Source organism: Mycteria americana, chromosome 8 (assembly GCF_035582795.1).
Source record: "Mycteria americana isolate JAX WOST 10 ecotype Jacksonville Zoo and Gardens chromosome 8, USCA_MyAme_1.0, whole genome shotgun sequence".
Classification (NCBI taxonomy): domain Eukaryota; kingdom Metazoa; phylum Chordata; class Aves; order Ciconiiformes; family Ciconiidae; genus Mycteria; species Mycteria americana.
Window position 1 is genome coordinate 8,965,187 of NC_134372.1, and position 22,077 is coordinate 8,987,263.

Below are 22,077 nucleotides of genomic sequence, written 5' to 3' on the forward strand. Positions count from 1 at the left end.
GCCGGAGCAGGGCGGGGGTGAAGCCCGGCGGCGGGGCTTGCCCCCAGCGCGGAGGAACGGGGAAGGGGCCGGCCCCCGCCCCGCCCCGCCCGCGCGGCCCCTTTAAGCACCCCCCGCCCAGCCGGGCGTTGCATCAGGCACGTGCGCGCCGCCGGCCGGCCCGCGGGGGCGCGCCCGGCCCCGCCCCTCCCCTCGCCGGCGGCGCGCGCGGGCGGGCCGGCGCGGCGCGCGCCCCCGCGGCAGTCGCGTGGTCCCCGCGCGTCTCCATATTGCGGCGGCGGCGGCGGCAGGGGGGGGGCGGGCAGCGCGGCGGCGGCGGGGCTCGGGGGCGCCGCGTGCGAGGGGAGTTCCCCGGCGGGGCGGGGGCGCGCAGATGGCGACGCAGGTGGAGGCGCTGCTGCCCGGCGCCCCGCTGCTGCCCGCCGAGGAGCGCGCCCTGGTGCTGAAGCCGCCGCAGGACGGCGGCCGGGAGAAGGGCGAGCCGCCCATGGGCCCCGACGGCGGCCCCGCGGCGCCGCGGCCGCCCAGCGCCAAGCAGCAGAAGGAGGAGAGCAACAACCAGGAGAAGGAGAGCCTGCTGAGGGCGGGCGGCGAGGCGGAGGACGGCGGCGAGGCGGGCGGCGCGGGGCGCCGGGAGTTCATCGAGGCCCCGCCGCCCAAGGTGAACCCCTGGACGAAGAACGCCCCCGCCGCCGCGCCGGCGGTGAACGGGCAGTCGCCTCCAGGTGGGTGCCGGCGGTTGGAGCGAGGTTGGGGGCGGGGGGGGGGGGGAGGGGGTTGGTTGCGCCGCCGACCGCGCCCCGGCCGGCCGCGCCATGCGGCACGGCGTGGGGACGGCGCCGCGCCTGAGGCCTGCCGGGGAGCGGGGCCGCGGCTGGCGTGAGGGGAGCGGGGCGGGGGCGGGGGGGGCTGCGCGCGAGGCGGGGGCGCTGGAAGTAGGAAGCGGCGGCGCCGGTCGTGGCCATGAGGCGGGGAGCGCGTGTGCGGGGGAGGGGAGCGCGGCCCGGCCCGGCCCGGGCAGCGGCCATGAGGCGGCGGCGGCGGCGCGGGGGGGAGGCGGGGGACGCCGAGGGCCCGGCGGCGGCGCGGCAGGCCCGGGCGCGAGGCAGCCGCAGGCGCTGGGCCGCGGCGCGAGGCGGCCGGGGCCTGGCGACGGGCACGCGGCGCCCGCCCCGCCGCGAGGCCCCCCCTTCCCCCCCCCCCGCTCCCAGCATTCCGCCGCAGCGCAGGCAACGTGGTCGCTTCCCCGGGCGCCGCCAGCGTGCGGCTTCCCCCGGGAGCGCGGCCCGGCCGCCGCCGCTCCCCGCCACCGCCCCCTGGGGGGCCCTTCCCCGGCCCGCGGCCTGGCGCTGCCCACGTGTGCGGCGGCTCCCCCGACGCGCAGGCCGCGCCGCCTTTCTCTGCCGACTCATGGCGGCGGCGGGGCTGGGGGCTGCGGCGGCGGCCGAGCGCGGCTCTGCCCCTGCAGGCTTCGCAGCCGTGAATAGAGGCTGTCAGCAGCGAAGCGTGCGCGGCTGAGGGGGGGGGGTGTCCCCAAAAGGGAGTCGCGTGGGGAAGCAGAGGGGCAGCGTCCAAGGGTAGCGACGGGGTGACGCTGTCCAAATCGCGTTTCTAACCCGCTGCTGTCGTCAGCAAAGGCTGAAATGCGGAACACCATTTCCTCGGAAGTTGAGATAGGTGCCGCTTTTACCAGGAGGGCATCGGTCGCACCTGCTTCAAGTGGATCGGTACTAAGAGGAAAACATAGAAGTTTTCACTAAGCATCTTGTTTGGGAAAGGCTCTTAGTATTTCTGGCCTGCTTCTGTTAACTCTAAAACTGCACTGCCAGATATGACATCAGATTCCCTATTACTGTATGTCCTAGTGTTTTGCAAGAACTGTTACTGCCTAGCGTGATGATTCATCAGAGGTATTAATCTTTGGAAGATGGACAGCTCTGCAATTTCCACCTGGAAAGCTGTCATCTTAATGGGGAGTATCGAGGAGAAGTTAATTGTGCCAGGTTAAGGTCTGTGTTCAGATTTGTCATTGTACGCAGCAACGTAAGCCAAGCTTAACAAAATCCGGGACAGCATTGCTGCCTGCATTTGCCTCTTGTGGTATGACATAAAACTGGTCACATCGCTCCTTTGTGTGAAAGCTGCACTCCATCGTGCTGCCTTCTCGGGTAACAGTCCCTACAAATAAACCAAAAGATGCAAAACTGCAAGATGGAACGTTGCTGTTTAAGGCTTACGTCTAAGGCACATCTGGATTCGTTACCAGGCCCGTCATAAAGGTGGGTGACTCGTCAAAGTGAGCAGGCACGAGGCAGTCTGCCCAACACAAGGAGAGGGCCCTTGGAACTCCTGAGATGATTTTTTGAGGGAGAGAGTATGTCAGTAGCGTGTCCACCCTATGGTAGGGTAAGGGAGTAATGCTGCAACACTCAGAATTTTCTTGGGCCTGGCGCAGTTGTCCTGGTATTCCCAAAGGTGTTTAAATAATGGAATTGGTTAGTGGTGCGTTTTGGGATGCTTGGCAGCAGCGACTGGTTCCTGCAGTGCCCCAGACACTGCCGCTTGGCTCTCCTCTCTTGGGGCATTGTTTCTTTTGCTGCCTGTTCGTTAGCAGAAGAGAAAACCTGTAAAATAAACATGGCTGGCGAACTCCCACGAGAGGCAGGCTGGCAGCTGACCTTGCCTGGCGGCCCTTCGCCCAAGTACTTTCTCATAGAGTTTGCAGGCTCCTGTCATGTCTTCGCTGCTTTGGATGGAGGATTTCTTTTGGCAGATGCTTACAAAAAAAGATCTGGAGTGTGAGTTTGCGTGAAAGACGGTGCTGGTGAGGTGAGTTGTATGTTGCGGTGACCTCCAGGAGATTGCCTAAGGAAAGTGACTCTTTTATACACTTGAAGTCGATTGAGAGCTTTTAAACTGTGGAAAGTCATCACTGGATGTTTGATTTTTCAGCAGTGCTTAGAAAACTGTAGCTCCTGATCCAGCAGTGTTCCCAGAGCAGTGCTTGTGTGCTGGAGATATTAAATGTTTCCGGCCCTGATCCTACCAGAGGTAGTAAGGAGACTGAGGAGCCCAATGAGGACAGCTCTGTAAAGATACAGGGATCCCTCTATGACTTGTTTTACAGGCTTTGAAAGCCCTAATTTTTTATAATGGTTATATTAATTACAGGCCTGTAGAGCAGATTTAATGGACAAGACCTGCTCCTTAGGTGTTCACCCATTCTGTAATGCTCTGTGTTGGAATTAGTGCTTATAAAAGTAAAGGCATTGAGCTCTGGCCCAGAGAAAAGAGAGCCACCTTCAAGATCTTTGTGAGTTTCTGCTGTTTGTGTTGGAATATGGATAGGGAAGAGCTTAAGGAATCCACCTCTGCTTGTTTCGAACTGCTTGACTTGCTGCAGCTGGGAAAGTTGAATGCATTGGGAGGCTGATATAGGGACTGAAGGACAGTGTCCTTTTTTGATGGATTAGGATTTATCTTCAGAAATTAGTGTCTTGCCTGCCTGCTGCAGCATTTTTACGCTCAAGGTTGGCAGTGAGGTCTGTAATAGGGTGTTTGAGTAAATGTTTCTGCTTTTTCAGGAAGGAGGACTATTGAAGGAAAGCCTCTCCTTGTTTCTTAACCCCTCCTCCCAAAAGCACAACGGCATGGCAGTAAGCAGAGCAACCATTAGATTGAGTTAGACAACAGCGATACTGCTGATGCTGTAAGTGGAGGCTGAGGCTCGGCTGGAGTTGCACACCAGAAAATCTTCCCTGGTGCCTTGGCAAGATGCATGTTATGTTTCTATTCGTGTGTGTTTCAGAATCAGGGTACATGAGAGCAGAGGGGGATCCTTTTGAGTCCTGAGATAATGCCTGGTCCTGTCCTATGTGGCAAGGCTTGTATTTGACACTGCTTAATGCTTGTGAGGGACGCTGGCAGAGCTGGTAATGACACCTCACTTCTACTCTCTAATGATCTAGTAGCGACGTCTGTGTGACTGTCCCCTCATTATTATACGTTCTCTTCTTATCATGTAAATAAATGCAGCCAGCAGCCTGACTGGCGAAGGCACGATGGTAGTGTGTGTGTCTGCAGTAGCGAAGGAAACATTTTCTGGCAAAAACAGCTTTGCACTTTTGGCTATAAACCAAATTCAAAGTATTTTCTCAAATTCTTCTATAGAGGAGCAGTGTGGCTTGCAGTTAAGACAGCTTGACCTTCTGGAACATGTTGTACTGCTCCGCTGTGCCCTGCACCAGGGCTGATGCTGATGCAAGCATTGGTGCAGACAGGTGTTAACAGCACCCCATTTTGAAAACCTGCTGGATGTATTTCAAGAAATGTTGCATCAAGGCACTTGGCACTTCTTTGTTTTTTAAAGCCGTTTACATGTTGGAAGTAAGAACACGCAGGTTTTAATGACTTGCACTGCAATTGCTGAGCTTTGCCCGCACTTTTATGCCGGTTTTCATTCTGGTTGCAAACGCTCAGCCAGGAGAAAGTGGTGTGTTTCCTCGTGGAGATGCAGGAGGTGTTTTAATTTCTTGAGTAGAGTTTCTTGCTTGCCATTTGGCTAATGTGCTGGGTGGATAAGGAGTATTTTCCAGAAGGCGCACCTTAGTTGCCAGCAGCAAGCACCAGAGGTTAGCTGACTATTGTTCAGAGAGAGCGCGTGTTGCTTTATGCCAAAGCAGAGGCTGGGTTGGCTACTGGTACTGAGGAGAAGGCAGGGGAAGATTCATTAGCTTCTCACCCCTCGCTGACTAACTCCCCATAGGGCTTTCCTTGAAACCAGCCTCCAGTACAGGAGATAAAATAAGCTTCCCATACATCTTACCTTTGGCATTTCTTTGCGTTCAGAGTAGACGCGTGCATCTGCCTGCTTGGGTATCCAGCTCTGTAGTGCTGCACACACCTATTTCTAAAGTGTTGGGCAATTCTCGCTCTGTTGTGGCACGTAATTGTGGAGCTCTCCTGGCTGGCTGTTGCAACAGAGCTGCTATCGCAGGAGTTCTTCCCCCTCCACCACCCCAAGTTTCCTCTCTGAAATACTGTTTTGTTCTGATCCCATAACTCATGTTGGAGTAACTCTTCCCATCTTGTCAGGGAGGATGAGGGTAATAACTAGAACTTGCTGCTCAAAAAAACCCCGTGAAGGTTAGTGTTTTCCCTCCCCTGCATACCTTTGCTCTTCAGCTTTGTGCTGGACCTTTGCCCTGTTCTGCACTGTTTGTTTCAGGAAGGCTGGGGAATGCAGCGCAGCTCCTGAGAGCTGACTCACTGGCCCTGGTTGCTGGGCTTCGGCACTTGCTTCTGCCATGACCTCCGGTTCCAGATTGCCAGGTCCGAGGCGTCGCTGGAGGATTCTCACCAACCACCTCCTTACCCTCACAACTCTTCTTTTAAGCTGCTTATTGCCTGTGGTGCCATGGGGGTTTGCATTGGGATTGTATCTGGGATCGCTGGATTGGGCAGCAGAAGGACGGACTTGGGTCAGATGTGAAGACAAAGTGCAAAAAGCAGAGCAGGGAATGGGGGCACTGGGGCTGCAATGCTCTGCTCTCCGTTCCAAATTATGACACCTGATCCTTTCACTGTGCTCAAATAGTGTGAAATTATCCTCAGGGGAATGCCAAATGCTGACTTGGATAGAGTTCGGTTGCTCTTTGCATACTTGAAACTACTTTGTAATGAATCTCCGACACCACCTCAGTGGTAGGGCTTGTTTGGCTAAATAAGGAATGGGCATTTTAGTAGAAAGCTGTGCTGTTTAGACCAGGTTGGATGTTTTAATCCTTACAGTTACTACGGCTGCAAACAGCAAGGATTTTTTTTTTTTAAATAATCTTAATGAAAACTTAAATACACTTGAATACTGCCAGAGGATTGAGGAGCTCTGCTCCCATCTCAGTAACCAGGTGAACAGAGGTACAGTGTCCTCACTGTAGGTCTGGCAGATAACTGGTGGGAGAGCTGGGAAGGCTTTTTGCCGTGCTCTTACTGCAAGTCCAGTTGGGAGTGGTGAGCTTTGTTCATTCCCAACCACGATATGCATTTACATTATGGTCTTGCATTATAATATTTTAAATGTTATTTATCCTCTGGTTGTTTCGGCATTGGAACCTTTGCTGACTTCTTTCCAAGGGCTTAAGTCTCCATGCTGCTGGCTCTGTCAAATCCCTGGCTTGCTGTGCACACAGGGAGCTCGGGGAAGGAGGTGGTGCAATCTTGGTGATACCTGCTGGGCTCTTCATGATGCTAATGCGATCTAGGCGGAGCTTTGCATGGGCAAGAAGTTGTCTCCTGGGGTTTGGTGAAGCTCTGGGTACTCTTTGTGGATGTGTGGTCTCTGGCATGGCCAGCTCTGCATTTGTCCCTTTCTTTGCTTGAGACAGGGCTTCAGTTCCAAATTCATTCTGCAGGTCCAGGTCCTTGTTAGTGATCTCTGAGTGGAGTTGGGAGACTTTTCTCCTTGCATTGAAATAACTGGCTAATCTGAACATCTAGTAGCAAATGATACAGCTGCATGACTCGAGCAGGTAAAAGAAAGGCTTTGGAGGAGTTGATGCAGTGCTGTGAGAACTTAAAGCAGCTACTTGTGTGTTTAGGCAACAATAATTGGTGACCAGAACAAATGGTAAGGGAATTTGGCCTTGAAGAAATCAATTACTGGACTTCCTTGTGGGGAGAGTCCTGGGTCAGGGTCAGTCTGGATTGCTGGCTGAAAGAAGTGGGTGCACACGTGAAGATCCCACAGCTGTGGAATAAGAACTGGCACGAGGCATTTGGTGAAAATAGGTTTGCTGATGGCAATTCTAATACTGCAGAAGATACATGCTTTTTGGGGGAAGGGTTGTGGAAATGGTGGTCAAGTGTCAACATGTTTCTAAACAGAGGCTCATCCTGTAATTGCAGGTTCCCAGAAGATCCTCCTAACTGAACTTTCCTCTATCAGACTACGTGTTTGTGCTACAGTTTGGGGGGCTTCTGTGGGCAGGCCTGCGTGGATTGCCTTTTCTGAGCAAATTGGCGCTTGGTGTGTTGTAGCTCTGCTGGTTTCAGTATTGCACCGGGCTGCTGGAGCCATCCTTAGCAAGTCGTCCGGCCCAGCTTTGGTGTGACACTCACTATGGATTTTCAAGAGCTCTTCCTGCAGCATTAAAGCTACGTGTGCTGGGGGATATTCTGCTGTGACATGCAAGGAGAGGGAGGAAGGGCTGTGAACTGGCTGATCTAGTAACTGCATTATCAGTGGTTTACCTTCAGTGTCCTTCTGGAGCAAAGCTGACTTAGGAGCAGCAGCTTGCCTCGACGCTTCCATGTGTTGCAGTGCTGTACGAGAACACGCAGCGGGCAGCTGGCTTCAGTACTCTGCGGTGGTTGTGATTTTTTGTTTGTTTGGTTGGGTTTTTTTGTTTTGAGTCATCCTGTTCCTTTACATGGTCACAAGTCGGAAGGATTGGTAGAGATCTCTGCTGCCGATAGCTCGGGGCTGACTGTGTGTGGGAGGTGACCATGGTGGCCGTGGCTGGGTTGGGTGCTCTGGTACCGCGGGTCAGGTCGAAGCCTCCGTTTGCTTTAGAAATGGTCAATGGAGGTGGCTGTTGGTGTGACTGAGGTCTGTCAGTGCCGCTCAGTCTGGTTCTGGTGGCACTCGCAGGTGACAGGCACTCTTTCTTCGCTTGATCTAGAAAATGGCACTCTGGTTCCCTCTGGAGCGTGCGTGGCACGCATAACGTGCTGGTGGACACAGCTTGCCCCGACCTGTGCTCCTGGGGAAGCACGTTCGCTTCTTGCCGGGCACTCCTTGAAGTGGCTGGAAACAGGTCTGCAGCCTGCTGCTTTAGCAGGCAGAGCTGGCCTGTGACCTGGCCACACGGCTGCAGGTGCTTCTCTCTGCTCCTGACTTGCTCCCCAAAGTGGCCCTGGCCTCTGACGGGGCCCAGGAGAGACATCCCTGCCCCACAAGGAAGGTGGTGGAGGAGAAGCATCTCTGCTGTTCACGGTGTTACTTGTTTGGTCTCTGGCAGGCTCTGCAGAGATCCCTTGGTGATGGTGAGAGCGATAGCCAGGGGGGCACTGGGGAGAAATGGGGGCTCGGATGGGGCTCGTGAACCTCACGTGTCCTTGACACACGAGCCAGAATTAAACTGTGATTGGAAAGCTGGGGGGGGGGGGGGGGGGGGCAGAAATGTGCTGTGTGTCCTTCCTGCTGGGCGCTGGTGCAGCCGGAGGGGCTGTGTAAGTCTGGGGGGGCAGCGTGCACGTGGGAGCCCGGTGCTGCTCTGCTGTTCCCTGCCCAGGTATGGGGGTGCAGCCCCAGAGGCTTGGGGGGTGGTGGGAGGAAGCAGAGTCCATCCTGAGCACACTGCTGAGCACGTTTTTCCAGCTGAACGGCAGCATGTGCCGTGTTCCTGCAGAGTGACTCTGCAGTCTGCAGGGCATGGCTGCGTGCTGGAAGGGATCTGCCGGCAAGAGGGGAGGGCGCAGGGGGCTGCTGATCTCTTCTCCTTTCCTGGTAGTCATTTGACTTCTTTGACTAGCCTGCCGGATGATGTGGAGAGAACAGAGGGTTTTCAGGGCTAGATACGTTAGGTTTTAAGAAGTCTGAAACACTGAGAAAAGAGGTGAGTTTTTCCTGACTAAATATGTGGGGAAACAAGTATGAAATTGGAAAAGCCACAAAAATGAGGAAAGGGTAGAGTTTTGTTGATGGGAAAGTAAGAGAAAAGGTATGTGGGGAGATTGGTGTCTTATTGCCTGGTAACCTGGAGGTGCTGCCAGAAGGTGGGTACATTGCTAAATACTTAGCACTGGCTCTAAGCAGATTATTTGTAATATATATTTAGCCTTCACACTAAATTCACTTTTTTCTTTATAACTGTGCTTTTGAAAGCTTCTGGTCAGTGGTGCAAATGAGTGATTATTAATTTACTGAATGTTAGTTACCAAACTATCTGGTTTGCGCACTTACAGATGGTGAAGCTAGTGATGAAATGAAATAGTGAGAACTTATGGTTAATAAGCAACACTCAAATGTTTGATAAGCCAACATGGCCTTCACTTCAAACTACAGGAAGTTAATTTCTTCAGATTCTCCAAGGTCAGATCTTCCATTTTTTGTATTAAATCTTGCAAAATAAGCACTGAGTTTATTCCTGCAAGACACTTAGGATTCTCACTACAATAATTTTATACCTTTACTGTAGCCCTTCGAAATAGTCACAAAGTCAGCATAACTCAGGAGCAATGTCTGTTTATGTCAGCTCTCCCGGCCTCACAGAACAAGCCTACTGAAAATAAAGACTTGACCATAATAACAAATAGCAATGCTTTTGGCCTCATCTAGCACAAAAAGAGACATTTAAAGGAGTAACTGAAGCACTTGGCCCTGCATTTGTACCTCCAGATGAGCTCACGTTGGCAAGTCAGATACAAGGCTGTGCAAGGAGGCAAGTAACAGGAAAAACGGAGCAAAGAATGAAGTGTAAAGAGTGACACCAATATGCATGATGCTGAGAAATTATGTGACTGTAGCAGCAGATATTGAAATGTGGAGAAATGCATCCCAAAAATGTTGTTGGGAGGTTTTACTCTGACTGAAACAGAAGTGATAGGATATTTGTGCACAAGATCCCACCCAATGAGGCAGAAAAGCAAATCACGGAGATGTCTCCACCATGTGCTCAGATGACAAAGCATGAGACTTTGCTGGCTGTAATCATATTAAATTTCACTTCCCAACTCCCAGCTAAACATTGAGAGCTCGGGGGAATACCTAATATGATCTAACGCATCTTCTGAGTGCTCAGAAATCCTCTGCCGCTGCAGAGGGTCTTGCACTGAGCTGAACAAAAGGACTGATTTCTTTTGGCTTCTCAATCTCAGGTGAACTCTTCTAGCTCCTCTTTTTTTAATCAGAGAATGGCAGATGTGACATTTGCATGCTGTGCAGGGAAGAATATGCTGTAAGTGACCCATGTTTTTAAAATGTAAAATTAAACCTGTAAGTACAACTGTGAAGATGATTTGGAAGAGACGTGGCAGATTACAGGCAGACAACCCTCTTAACTTCAATTGGAGCTGAAATCTAAGTTGATCTAATTAACAGCAGAGAAGTGGAATCAAGCAAGGATGGAGTTCGGAGGGTGATTGGAAAAGCTGTGTGTTTGATTAAAACCAACCAGATAGCCTGGACCAGAGGGGGGGAACATCTCAGACTGTGAGTCTGATGATTTCTAATTCAGTTAAGAGATTTAATTATGTTGTCTTCACTGTGCTGCCTTGTGTATCATACAGACCCCCTGCTTGACCTTCTGCCTGCAGCCCTAAGGTGGAGAGAGCCTTGTAATTTTCAGTTCCTGGGGTTTTCACAGGGATTTATGGCATCCCTGCTTGATGTTATGGGGCATACCCATGATACTGGTGCTTTTGAGGAGGTGGGGGGGGATCCTCTTTCATGGAAAGGCTGGGTTTCTGGCTACAGTAATGGATTCTTCTTTGTAGGGTGAAGGATCTGTCTTGCTCACCGCTTATTGAGCTGTCTTTAGGCAAAGCTTCACAGTGGTATCTGAGACTGCCCGCCCTTGATGCGCACGCAGAAAAGTGTGTTGCAGCGCAGTGCGATAACCCTGTCGGAGGGAAATGCTATGCTATATCTGTTTCCACAGTGTGGGATCCAGTTGGCTTCTGGGCTGCACCAAAATCGTTCCTGTCTTTCAACAAGAGTCTCTGAGACACGTTAATTTTCCTTGATCATGCCTGAAATCTTACTGCCTCTTCAATATCCAGTAGCTTAAAGAACAATTTGGGGAGGGTGGCTGTGATCATCGGGCCTCCTGGAAGGCTGGAGGCTTCCAGTGGTGTCAGTTCAGGCTCATTGGGGACTAAAGGATGTGAGGCACAGAGCTGGGTCACCAGCTGCTTCATGGGAACAGTAATCAAGCACCTTTAAGGTGCCTTGTACTTTCTCTGCAGTTTTTTTTTTTAGGTGCGTGAATAGGAGTGTTAGGACTCGTGCTTGGAGCGGCAGCATTTTGCTTCTCCATTTTGGAGATGGGAGGGGAGAAGGGGTTAATGGGAGAGAACACCCAGTGTTTGTTCTCTCCAGTGCAAGCACTGATAAGTGGATGGGAGAAAAAACAGCAGTGACCTTACAGTTATTCCTTGTGTGCCTGCGCCTATGTGTTGGATTCGCAGGACTGTTTGGAGAGCTCTCTTATTTTTTTTTTTTTTTCTGGTCACCCTGACCAGATGTATTCTCCAGAACCCTGTTGGCATCTCTGGTGCTTGGAGAAGAGACCTGGACCCTCTTCTAAGCAGGTTTCTGTAAGGTGATTTTGCTGGGCCCAGTGCTGGTCCCACTGGTGACTGTGTGTTCAGCCAGAGTCCCAGCCCTGCTCTGTCAGCTCTGCTCCCCTTCTGTCCAGAAGAGACTGAACATCAGCATTAAGGTACTAATTTTGTTTAGTGTGTGGTGTGAAGGTAAAGCTAGGGCGATATCTTGGACAGATAATGCTCTAATTTTGGAGTAGGTGATTTTTTTTCCAGGGATATTCCTCTTGCAACTCAGTGATGCTGGAAGTCTTAATCCCTTTTCAAGTACATGAAGTTAGCAGGGGCACCCCAGCTGAGCTTCACCAAAACCATAGTCACTTACACACTGAAAACCTATTTTGAGCGTTTGTTTCCATGTGGTTTGTGGGAAATCGATATCAGAGCTCACGCTGGCTGCAGTGCTTCAGCCAGTGTAGGTGATGGGGGTGTCTGAGAAGGAACCAAGCCTCTCCTCTGGACAGAGAGCAGAAAACCACTTACTGGGGTTGGGTGGTCTGGATACCCTTGCAGAGAAACAGTTTTGGGAGCTGATAAATGCTTCTGTAGCTTTTTATCTTGCAGAGATCTTATTGGTGTCCTAGGACCTAACCAACATCAGGTTAGGGGTGATCCATATGTCTCAAGTTTCACCTTCTCTTTGAGGGGGTAAAGATACTTCTTATTACAGTAGCCAAGTATTGTTAAGAGGCATGGAAGGTATTTGCCTGGACCTGGCAGCTGGGGAGGGTTGGGAAGATCTGGGTAGCTGGGAGCTGGACCCTCCCCAAGCCTGCTCAGCAGGTAATGAAGGAGGGGAGCAGGAAGCAAGCAAGATCTCCGGAGGGACTTAATTGCCCATGCTAATCTTTGGGTTTTGGGTTTCTTGCTTTGCTACTTTTTCCTAGCAGACCTTGCCCCATTCTCTGCTGAGTTTTGCTTTGAAGAGGCCTGTAACTGTCTTGGAAACCTGTGCAGGCACTGCCATGGCCTCTGAGGGGGAGCCAGGTGATAGAGATTTGAGCTGAAATGTTACCTGGGGATGGAGAAGAGATTCAAGCAGCACTGGTGTCTTTGCAGTGGACACTGGACTATGTAATTTGGACCTTTTCCCTGCCTGTGCTGTTTGCACTGGGAGGATTGTTGTCATAGCCAGGGGAGCAGAACTGAATTGTCCCTGCCGGGCAGCAGGTCGGGTTAGGAGGAGACATCCCCAGTGATCTTGCCATCCGCCAGCATTTCCCTTCCCCATCCCTCTCCCGGGCAGCCAGTGCAGCCCTGCAGCTTTTGAGCCATCGCAACTGAGTTCTGGTCACGTCCCTGCTGCCGAGTCCCCGTGTGACCTTGGAGAGGTCATTTTTTTGCTGACGTCCGAGTCTTTTGTCTGCAAAATGTGGAGGATGATTTAGTTACAACTTCATGGGTTGAAAGCCAGAACAAATCAGCTGATGTCTTCCCATAGCAGTGGCAGTGTGGATGAGCTCCATGTCCCGCTGGGAGCAGCCGAGGAGCGTGCTATCATGTATGCTTGTACCTGTGCATGCAGAAGAGCAGCCCTCACTCAGCGCACCGGTGTGGTGGTACCAATCAGTGTGCTTTGGTGACTGGCAGGTGACATAAAGTGCACTGAGGTTGTTTTTCCCCCAGTTTGAAGAGCAGAAGGCTAATTGCAGGTGGGGGGGCCAGTGGGGTGTAGGGAGCTGGTTCTTGCTGGCGCTCAGCCTGCGGCTATGCTGCCCCTCTTGGCAGTTATGGCTGCGGGTTGCTGTAATAACGAGTCAGCGTTTCTCTTGCGTCAGGGCTAATGAGCTGCTCTTCAGGAGCAGGGCACCACCGCCTGCCTGGAAGAAGCAGTGTCCGTGGTGGAAAAGGGGTGCTGCTGGCAGGGGGGCTGGGGACAGGCAGCAGGAGGTGGAGGTCCCTTCCTGGCCGTAGCTGCTGAGCAGGGAGAAGGCAGGCTTCCCGTGAGGGCGTTTGGATTCAGCACTGAAGTGTGGCTGGTGGAGGAGCCTGGTTGGCAGCATGCTTCTGCAGTGAGCGGGGCAAGCAGCGGAGGGGAGATGTGGGCTCATAAATGGGGTAGCCTTTCTGGACCTGTCCCAGATACCTGAATAGCAGCAGTGGCCAGGTAGCCCCTGGGGGAGGGCTATGTGTGTGGCTGCATCAGCTTTTCTCTTCAAATGCCCCATTTTAGCATATGGTCTCCTCCTGCATATAAAAATACCATCAGGCAAAAATTGGGATTCTATATCCACCCCCTAGCACCACCTAAAATAAGGATGACTGCCCTCAATTTAGTTACGTCTCCTGGGCTTTTTGTGCAGCAGCTCTGGGTGTTGGTGTTCAGAGCAAGCACCTCTGTACCGTGTCCGCACCCTTGTGTGACAGTCCTGAAAGGGATGCTCTGCGCCCATCCTGACATCCTGCCAGCTGCAACATGCACCCTTGACCTCCTCCAACCCCCTTTGCTGATAACAGGGAGATTCGTGAAACATGTTTTCCACTGAGGTGGTGTAGGCTGTACATAGATAATGTACAGAGCTGAGGAGGATGGTAAAGAGCTTGGGAAATACCTGGCTCGGCAGAGACTGGCACTGTGATGAAGAGATCACTGGTTCCTGTGGTGATTATAATCCTTCTGTTTAGACACCAAGTCTTTCTGATTTTGGGCCCATGCTGAGAAACAAAGTGTCTGCATGCAAGAAGGGGAAGGAAATGTGAGCCCACAGGGCCCAAATTTCATGAGTCTTCCTTGCTTGCATCGCAATATTGTTACTTCTTGCTCCTTCCCACTTGGCTGCCTGGGTGCTATTTGGTATCGGCCCAGCCTGGCAGTCTGGATTTGGCTGGGGTGTGGTGCAGGCAGGGGCAGAGCTGCCTGGGTCCTGCACGGGGAGTGCCCACTGCTGGGCAGGTGGCCAGCTGGATGGTGGAGAGCTGCTGCAGAGCATCATCCTCCACAGCATCTGGCCTGCATCAGGATACCAGGCATCGGGGTGCCTTGGGGGAAAGCAAGTGGGAAAGCAGTGTGTGTGGTGGGAGGAATCGGTGGTGCTGGTTTGCTGGCTTCGGCTTTCTGTGTTTGGACTTAGCTTGAGCAAAATCCCAGTGTGGTCTCTCTGCCTGGGTCCTTCATGTTTGATTTTTAACCTTGGGAGTGCTGGGAAGGGAGCTGACCTGGACAGGCAGCCTCAGTCCTGCAGTGTGCTAGGCGGGCTTCTTGGAGAGCAGTCCTAGGGGTTTATCTTTGCCCTGCCAGCCACGCGCGTTTCTGCCTCCTTCCTCACTGTGGCTTTCTTGGGAAAAGAAAGTGCTGCCTGATTTAGACTTCTCTTGGGCACCTCAGGTGCTGCCCTTAATTGGCAGGCTAATTTCTAATCTAGTTGCTTGTGCTTGCAAGGGAAAAAGGCATCCCAGAGGGTCATTGTGCCTGGTGGTCCCTGACCAGCCCTGCCTCATATGTGTCCTCCCAGCAACCCTGTTTTTTCAGAATAACAAGTCCTGCAGACCAATTGTTCTGCACGCGTTCTCAGCAGTGGGGAAAGCTGCCTGCAAGCCCGGCACTCTGGGTCTCTGTTCTGGAGAGCTTGGAGTCAAATCTGCATTAATTGTAGGTGTAATGAGTTGAACAAGCTCAGTCTCTCCCAGACAAAAGGGCTGAGGACTGGAGGCAAGTGTCCTTCCTCAACAGAAGTTGCACTGGCAAACCTCTCGAGGTGAATGTGAGCAATATCTGCCCTGGCCATCATATGTGGTCCTTGCTTTCTACTGACCTAAGCAACTGAGGAGTTTCCACTGCTTTTCTATCAAATGTGGTGGCAAATCTGCTATCGAGCTGTTGTGGCTAAGTTCAAGAGAAGCCAGGTGAACCTTGGTGTGCATCTCTAGAGCCGGATGGGGCAATGGGGGGATATAGCGGTGAGCTGAGTGGAGGCCTCGAAGGAGCACAAGCTTGAAGTTGCATCGGTGGCACGACTGATAGGAGACATCCCTGAGAGGTCACCTGCAGTTGCTACTTGATTTGGTGGCAATTGTGGTTTCTAGAAGGGGTTAGCATGGGCCTGTTGTGGATGATTGGTTGTGCAGATGGCTGGCCAGGCTGTGGCATGCATTTGATGTAGAGTTGGTTGGACAGCCTAGTAGGAATGCAAACTGGAGAACTGCACCTGGCAGTGTATAGCGAGGGGAATGGTTGCCAAGGCCCGTAGTTCTTGGCTGGGACAAAGGAATTCCTTTTCTCAGCCATTGTATTATTATTAATTATTATTGTTATTAAAATTTGGGGGTTTGGTAATAGCCGTTGCAGCTAGCTGATCCGAACAGGTGGGATACACATTAACCAGTGCTTCCACCTTGTTCCTCTGCGGGAGAAGCTGTCTGGGAATTGCCCAAGTAAGGAAATGTAGAAATTGCTTCTTGTCTGGGACCTGTTAGATCAAGTACAGGGTGTTTACTCACTGTTGTAGGAGCCTGACCTTGTCAGCAACCATCACGGAAAAACAAGATGTTTAGATGCACCTGGGTGATGTGCTGGTGGAGGCTTGCAGTAGAACATGCAGTCTGCAGAGGATCCAGCTGGTGCTTAGAGGATTTTCTGGATATGTTGGTTTTTACCTGAGATCATACCTTCAGCGTGGCCACAGACTAACTCTGTGTAATGTCGGAGGCAATTTTGCATTTTTTTAATTTTTTTTTTCTCTCCTTACTTGCTTCTGCTGCTCATACATGGGGTGGAAGCATCCCTGCCTGAGGATGCCTTGAACACAGTGCACTGCCAAATCTAGATAACTAGGAGCTCTTTGGTAGAGGCGTGTTTTTGCTGTTTCTGCATTGGCTGAGCCCGGGCCAGAGGGCATTGCCCTGTCCAAGGGGTAGTCCTTGCTGCAATTCTTGTGACTTTTCAGCAGAATGTGTGTTTTGGGCAGCTGATAAGCAGGAGCCAGGGGCCTGCCCCTGTCCTAGGAGGACCTTGGCTTGCTGGCAGCCTCCCTTCCCCCTCTTACGAGTTCCTTGAAGAAAACAGTGTATTGCTCTCTAAAAAGTGCTGTTCTCATAGCTTCTTGTGGAGCCTTTATCAACAGGGTTTCTCCACACACGCTGTCCTGTGTGCTCCTCAAAAGAACGAATCTTTTATCTGATCCTTGCCAGCTACTTCAGTGAACATCATCTTAATGACAATGCAATAATCCCCAGCAATAAGTAGGGTCCATCAGGAGAAGGACCTGTACATCTAACTGCAAAGAGCTTGCGGAGTGGGAAGATTGAATAATCTGTTTCAGGATCTGAAACTCTCCAGACTCTAGCAGCTCTGCACAATGAGCTGTGCTTGCTGGCAGAGGTACCTGAGACAGGACGGTGAAGGCATTCCCCCAGGGTGATGTATGATCTGCCAAGGCACCGGGTGCCTGTTTGGGTGGTGGGTGCATGCTTCTGGCTTCCTGTTCTCTGGTATAGGTGCTGTGTTGGAGCCAGGCGCAGCTGTTGATGTCCCTTGTGGCTATGAAAACCAAGAACCGTCAGGAAAATGCTCATTTTGCTTTTTGCTTTGGCTGCCACCTGCGCTCCCTGGCTGGTCACCATGTTAGATGTTCTCTGCGCAGGTTTCCATTTGGTAATGCTGGCCAGGGGGAGCATGGGGGTGCCACTGACTATCTCATTGTGCGGAGCTTTGTACATCTCACAAGCTTTTTCTTCTTCACCACTGTCTGGTAGAAGCCAGTAGAGAAAGTTATTTATGAGACCAATACAGTCAGGTAAACACTGTCGTCTTCAAAATCTTTCTCACAACAAGTGGTTGAATTGAGGTGGGTTCCAAACTGGATTGATGTTTAACTTGGGATACTAAGAAAATACTTCCTCTGTTTAGCTAAAGCAAACAAATCAAGAGAGGAGGGACCTTTTAAATATGATTTGCACTCCAGCTGCAACCAATACTGATGTGTTTTTCTTTTTTTTTTCTTTTACAGATATATTTCCAACTGACGGCCAGTCTGGTATGTATTAATTAAAAACTGAGTTCTTCAAACCTCCCTCTCCCATGCCTTCCCTGCACTTCTTTTTCTGCAGAGTCAGTGCTAGCCAGATTTAGAAGACTGCTACAGGAATATGTAACAGGTGTTAATTAAAAACAAACAAACAAAAAAACCCCCCAAAAAACCAAACCAACCAACCAAAAACCCAAATCAAAAAACCTTCCCCAAAAAAAACCAAACAAAAAAAGCCCCTCTAATATTTGGCTGTTCCTGTATGGCAGTGACATGCTTTCATGTAGTGATGACTACAGCTGCTGAAAGGTTACTTTCCTCCAATGCATTGTAGCGTGGCAAATTTGGGTGTCCGGGGTGAAAGATTTTGGGAACTTGTAGGTCTTGATCATCACGCATAACTGAAAACATTGACATCTCAAGATGCAAATGTAACTCAGAATTGCTGCTGTTAGTCTGTATGTTAGTTGTATACAGCTTGATGTGTCCGTGAACCTGAAGATGTATGTTTGAATTTGCAATACTTTGAAAAGATGCAGACTTCCTCCTTGGCTTGTTTAGTCTGTGTGTTGCTGCTAAGTATCACTGTTAACAATAAATGAGCTACTGCTTGCCATCAGTGCAAGACCGATGAAAACTTCCTGGCCCCAGTAGTGCATGCAGCCTTGCCAGGAGGGACCCTACAGAAAAGGATTGGGCTCCTAGGGAGCCTTGGGAGGGAGAGGAGGCTACTCTGGGTGGGGGTCCCAAATAAGAAAGGGGATGTAGTTTTTAAAAGCAGGTATCAATGATCTCAATTCTTGCCTTTCCCAAACTGCTGGGAGCTCTTCATCCAGGTTGATGATGTTGAAGTGCCAAGACTGAAAGAAAGGTTTATGTTTTACCCAGTGATACCAAGACCAGTCAGTAAGATCCTGTTGTCTCAGACTTGTAGTGCCTTGTGGAGATATCCCATAGCAAAGGCACTGGGAATGGGGGTCAGTGCCTGGCTTGGCCTTGTGCAACCTTGGACACATCACTATGTCTACTTCCTACCTGCATCTTTGGCTTTGCATGGGATCACATTTCCCCAGCTCATGCGATAGCGTGAGGATAAATCGCTGCTGATTGTGGAGGTATTGTGTGATCAGGATTTGGAAGTATGGAAATCAGCTCCATTGTCTTAAAGATGACTTCAGTAAAAATAACTTGCTGGTTTTGAGTGGTCTGGTGTACCAGTATCGGAGACAGAGTGTAATTTGACTTCATGAACTGAACAGACGGCTGGAAGTCTCGTTTGTGTGTAGGTGTTTCTAGAGCTCTAGCCAGCTAATGAGGCCATGGTATATAACTAGATCCACGGAAGCATTGCAGAAGATGCCTCTGTAGGTGTTGGAGAAGTAACCCAAGTAGTAACCCAACCCATTTGTAGGCCTTTCATGACTTTCTTGCTTTCAGAACATGCGGGAGAGTGAAATATTAAGACTGGTTTTGAGCGAGCAAAGGTGTATTCCCATGTGTTGAGTACAAGAGGTGTGAAATCGGGATGGAGCAATGAATGCATAGAAAAGTTTCTGCTATTTAGAGGATTTTTATTCTTCCCTCCCCTCATAAGAGGCTTTTTTCCACCCTGCTGAAGATCTGCTTTAATCGGGTGTTGGGTTTTGTCTGCCTGTGCTGCAGACTCAGAGATGTCCTTTGGTTGGCACAACTCCATCCTCTGCTCTCCAGCTGGTTGGGGACCTTCACAGCTGTCTCCAGGGTGGGGCATGAGTGTGTGTCTGCAGTGGATGATAGCGTTTCAGTAAATGTATATTACATGTCAGCAGTGTTGCAGAAAATGTTACCTACAGAGCTTAGGCGTTTTTTACAATTTTATATTTTTAAGGAGGTAAGTGAAAGCTTAAACAGGATTCCTCTTAATGGTAGCTGCACAGGACATTGCACAGTCCTTTCTCATGCCTTCTCCAGAAAAGCCTTAAAGCTGGTGCCATGCTTTTTCTTCCTGTGCACTAAGCTTATCTGGAAGCCCTGATATCTCAAAACACAGTGAAGTGTGAAAGCAGCAAGTGAAGGCAGGGTAGCACTGCTGGTGGGGGGCAATAGGCTTGCCTGGAGCGTACCTGCTCCTAGCATCAGAGTTGTTGTGCACTCCTGAGGCTGTTGGGTTTGACTCCCTCACCTCCCTTTTATTGCTGAGGTGGTTTAACAAGTTAATTTGCTCAAGTCTTTTACTGCAAATCACCAGGACTCCCATATCTATGTCAGTGCCTATTTTTTAAGGTTAATCTTTTAAGGCCAGGTGGGTCTGTGTGGCTGGTTTCCCCTCTTGGTGAGTAGGCTGTTGTTCTTCCGCCCAAGGAAGCAGTTAGCATAGTGACAGAGGATGCTCAATTGTGGTAACAGAGTTGGGACTTGAATGGGTGGGGAGCCTCAGCCAAAAATCAGCCATTTTGTAGGCACAGCAGCTGTAGCGTGCCCCAAAGCATGTTCCTGCTTGTTAGTGTATGGATGCTGGAGGCGTTCTGCCCTCAGCCTGATGTCACGTGCAAGCGTATGGAGGTGGAAGGGCAGCAGTGTTTGCGTCCCGGTTACCTAACAGCATTTGGAAATAAAGCTGTTCTCGGAGAGAGGCGACTGACTTTCCTTCTGTCTAGCACAGCAGTTCCTCAGTCCTGTCCTCTCCCACGTGCAGCGACTAGGATTTGGCAGCGGTAAGGTGCTTTTCAGAAGAAGCCACTTCAAACCTTGTGATTTGGAGTTCAGGTGGAAAGCGGAGACATTTCAACACCCCTGACAGATGTGGTGCTGGGCTTGGTGGTGTGGAGGCAGAGCAGAGGGACGGACTCTCATGCTCTCCACTTCTGCTGTTAGAAGAGGGCTGGGAGGGCACATCTCCACCTGGACCTCTGTGAACATGTTGGCCGTGAACATATAAACCCTCTGTGAGGCTGCTGATGTTGTCCACGTCCCAGGACTTGTTGCCGCATGAGGGGGTGAAGTTTGCTGCCTGCTATTTAAGGAAATACTTTTGCTTGCTTTAAACAGATCTCCTGCTAGCTTTGTGTGCTGTTCCTGGTTCCAGATGGTCAGGAGGTGCCCTCCTGGTCACAGCCAGTCCTTCTCAGTGGTGGAGGATCCCAGCCTTTTTAGTCTCACCTCCGAAGGGACTGCCTCTGGGTGATTTAATTGCTTTTCTCTGCGCATATGTAACACTGGTGTGCCCTTGTTGAAATGCAGAGACCAGAGCTGACTGCAGGGTGCAGTCGTGGATGCGCTGGTGTTCAACACAGCAGCAAGTGATGCTCTGTCTTGGTCTCGCCACTCCTGATTTTATAATCTGCTGCACCCTGAGCTGATAATTTTGGAGAATTGTCAGCAGTGGCCGAGATCTTTCTTGAGTTAAAAATGACACTTTGAATTAACTGCTATGAAGTTTTCCATAAAGAGATGTGGGTGATGCTCCTGCTGCAAGGAAGTGGTTTTTAATCCTTTATAAAGAAAAGGAGGAGAGATAGATCTTTAAATTAGGAGAGACAGTGCTGTGTTGCACTCTTTTGTAGCTGGGTATTGCCAGCTCCTTTGGGAAGGCTCACTGATTAGGGTGGTTTTACTCTTTTATGCTGTGTATTGAGACAGGGGAGACAGCCACCTGTAGCACTGGAATTACCTGGATTGGAGAGAGTGGTTTATGCAGCAGGATATACGTGATTATGCACCCAGGAAGGAAGTTGGCAGCATTTGTTATATCCAAGTTACTTAGAAAAATCTTGAGTTTCACTGTGTCTGCCCTAAGGTGGGGGGCATAAGTGAGGATGTTGTTTCTTGTGCTTGGAGAGCATGCCCTGAAATCAGCTCAGCTAAGGTACAGTAATGCTTAAGTAGCAAAAAAGGAGCCTTTCTGCCTGCTCTCAAAAGATTGCAAGGATATTTGGCTGCCTTGTTGTTGTTGCAGTTTTGATGCTCTGCATTTGCCAGTGGGAGGAAGCCCCCATACCCGTGCTTAGTTTAATCCAGGTGGTTATAGGACTGTAGGATTTCTTCAGCTCATTTCTGGAGACACCTTGCTTAGTGGGTGACCTAGGTCCGGCTTCCATAAATTCCTGGGAATGTTTGCTGCACCTGGTCCTCCACCAAATCGCTATTGCTTTCCCCCACCCCAAGAGATGGGGCTGGATTTCTGCCTGGTGGTGGCTTTGTCTTCCTTGGCCTCGCAAGCTGAGCTGCTGCTCAGTCTCCTTTTGCTACACGCAGTTGGGGAGGCAGGTTTGCAGCTGACCTGGTGGAGGCTTTGAGGGTGAGGTCTAGCAGTCACTTTGCAAGTAGCCACTGCACAGGGGATGTGCTGGTCCTGCAGAGATCCCTCTGCAGAATAGCCAAAGTCAGGTACAGGAATCACAGTGGGGAGGAAATAAGAATGATGTTATTTAAATTACCTCACAGTCTCCTTTATAGAAACTTAGTCTCTGGCTCTCTTCTTTGAGACGATAGGTTTTCCAGATGCCTATTTTCTGAAGAGTTTGCACCTTTGCCTTGTATGACCCCTTGTCCCCCTCCACTGGCACAGGCAGTGGGAGACACACAGCCCCCTCCTAGACAGCACGAATGTGTGGAGCTGGAGGGTCTCACGGCAGACGCTTGGCTCTCAATTCCCATCTCTTCGTTGTTAAATATTTACAGTGAGACGTACCAGATGCTTCCCAGGAAGGGTTTTGTCAGCTTCCAAGTCCCCAGATGCAGCTGCAGAAGAGGCTGACGGCCATTAAAGGGATCGCATCAGTGTGGTGCCCTGGGTTCGACAGCGACGTGGTGA

At 50.9% G+C, this 22,077-nt stretch overlaps 1 protein-coding gene across 2 annotated transcripts in view; it reads left to right on the plus strand.

The window, feature by feature from the left end:
• Nucleotides 1–263: 263 nt before the first annotated feature.
• The window catches only part of LARP1 (La ribonucleoprotein 1, translational regulator), a 49,323-nt gene continuing 27,509 nt past the window's right edge, over nt 264–22,077 (plus strand). Inside the window, exons 1-2 of one of the 2 annotated variants that reach the window (XM_075509521.1) lie at nt 264–725; nt 17,268–17,294. In XM_075509521.1, coding sequence (XP_075365636.1) covers nt 374–725; nt 17,268–17,294 — 379 coding nt within the window. In that variant the 5' untranslated portion in view covers nt 264–373. The remainder of the gene's footprint in view (nt 726–17,267; nt 17,295–22,077) is intronic. The other variant, XM_075509520.1, reaches the window with a different exon arrangement.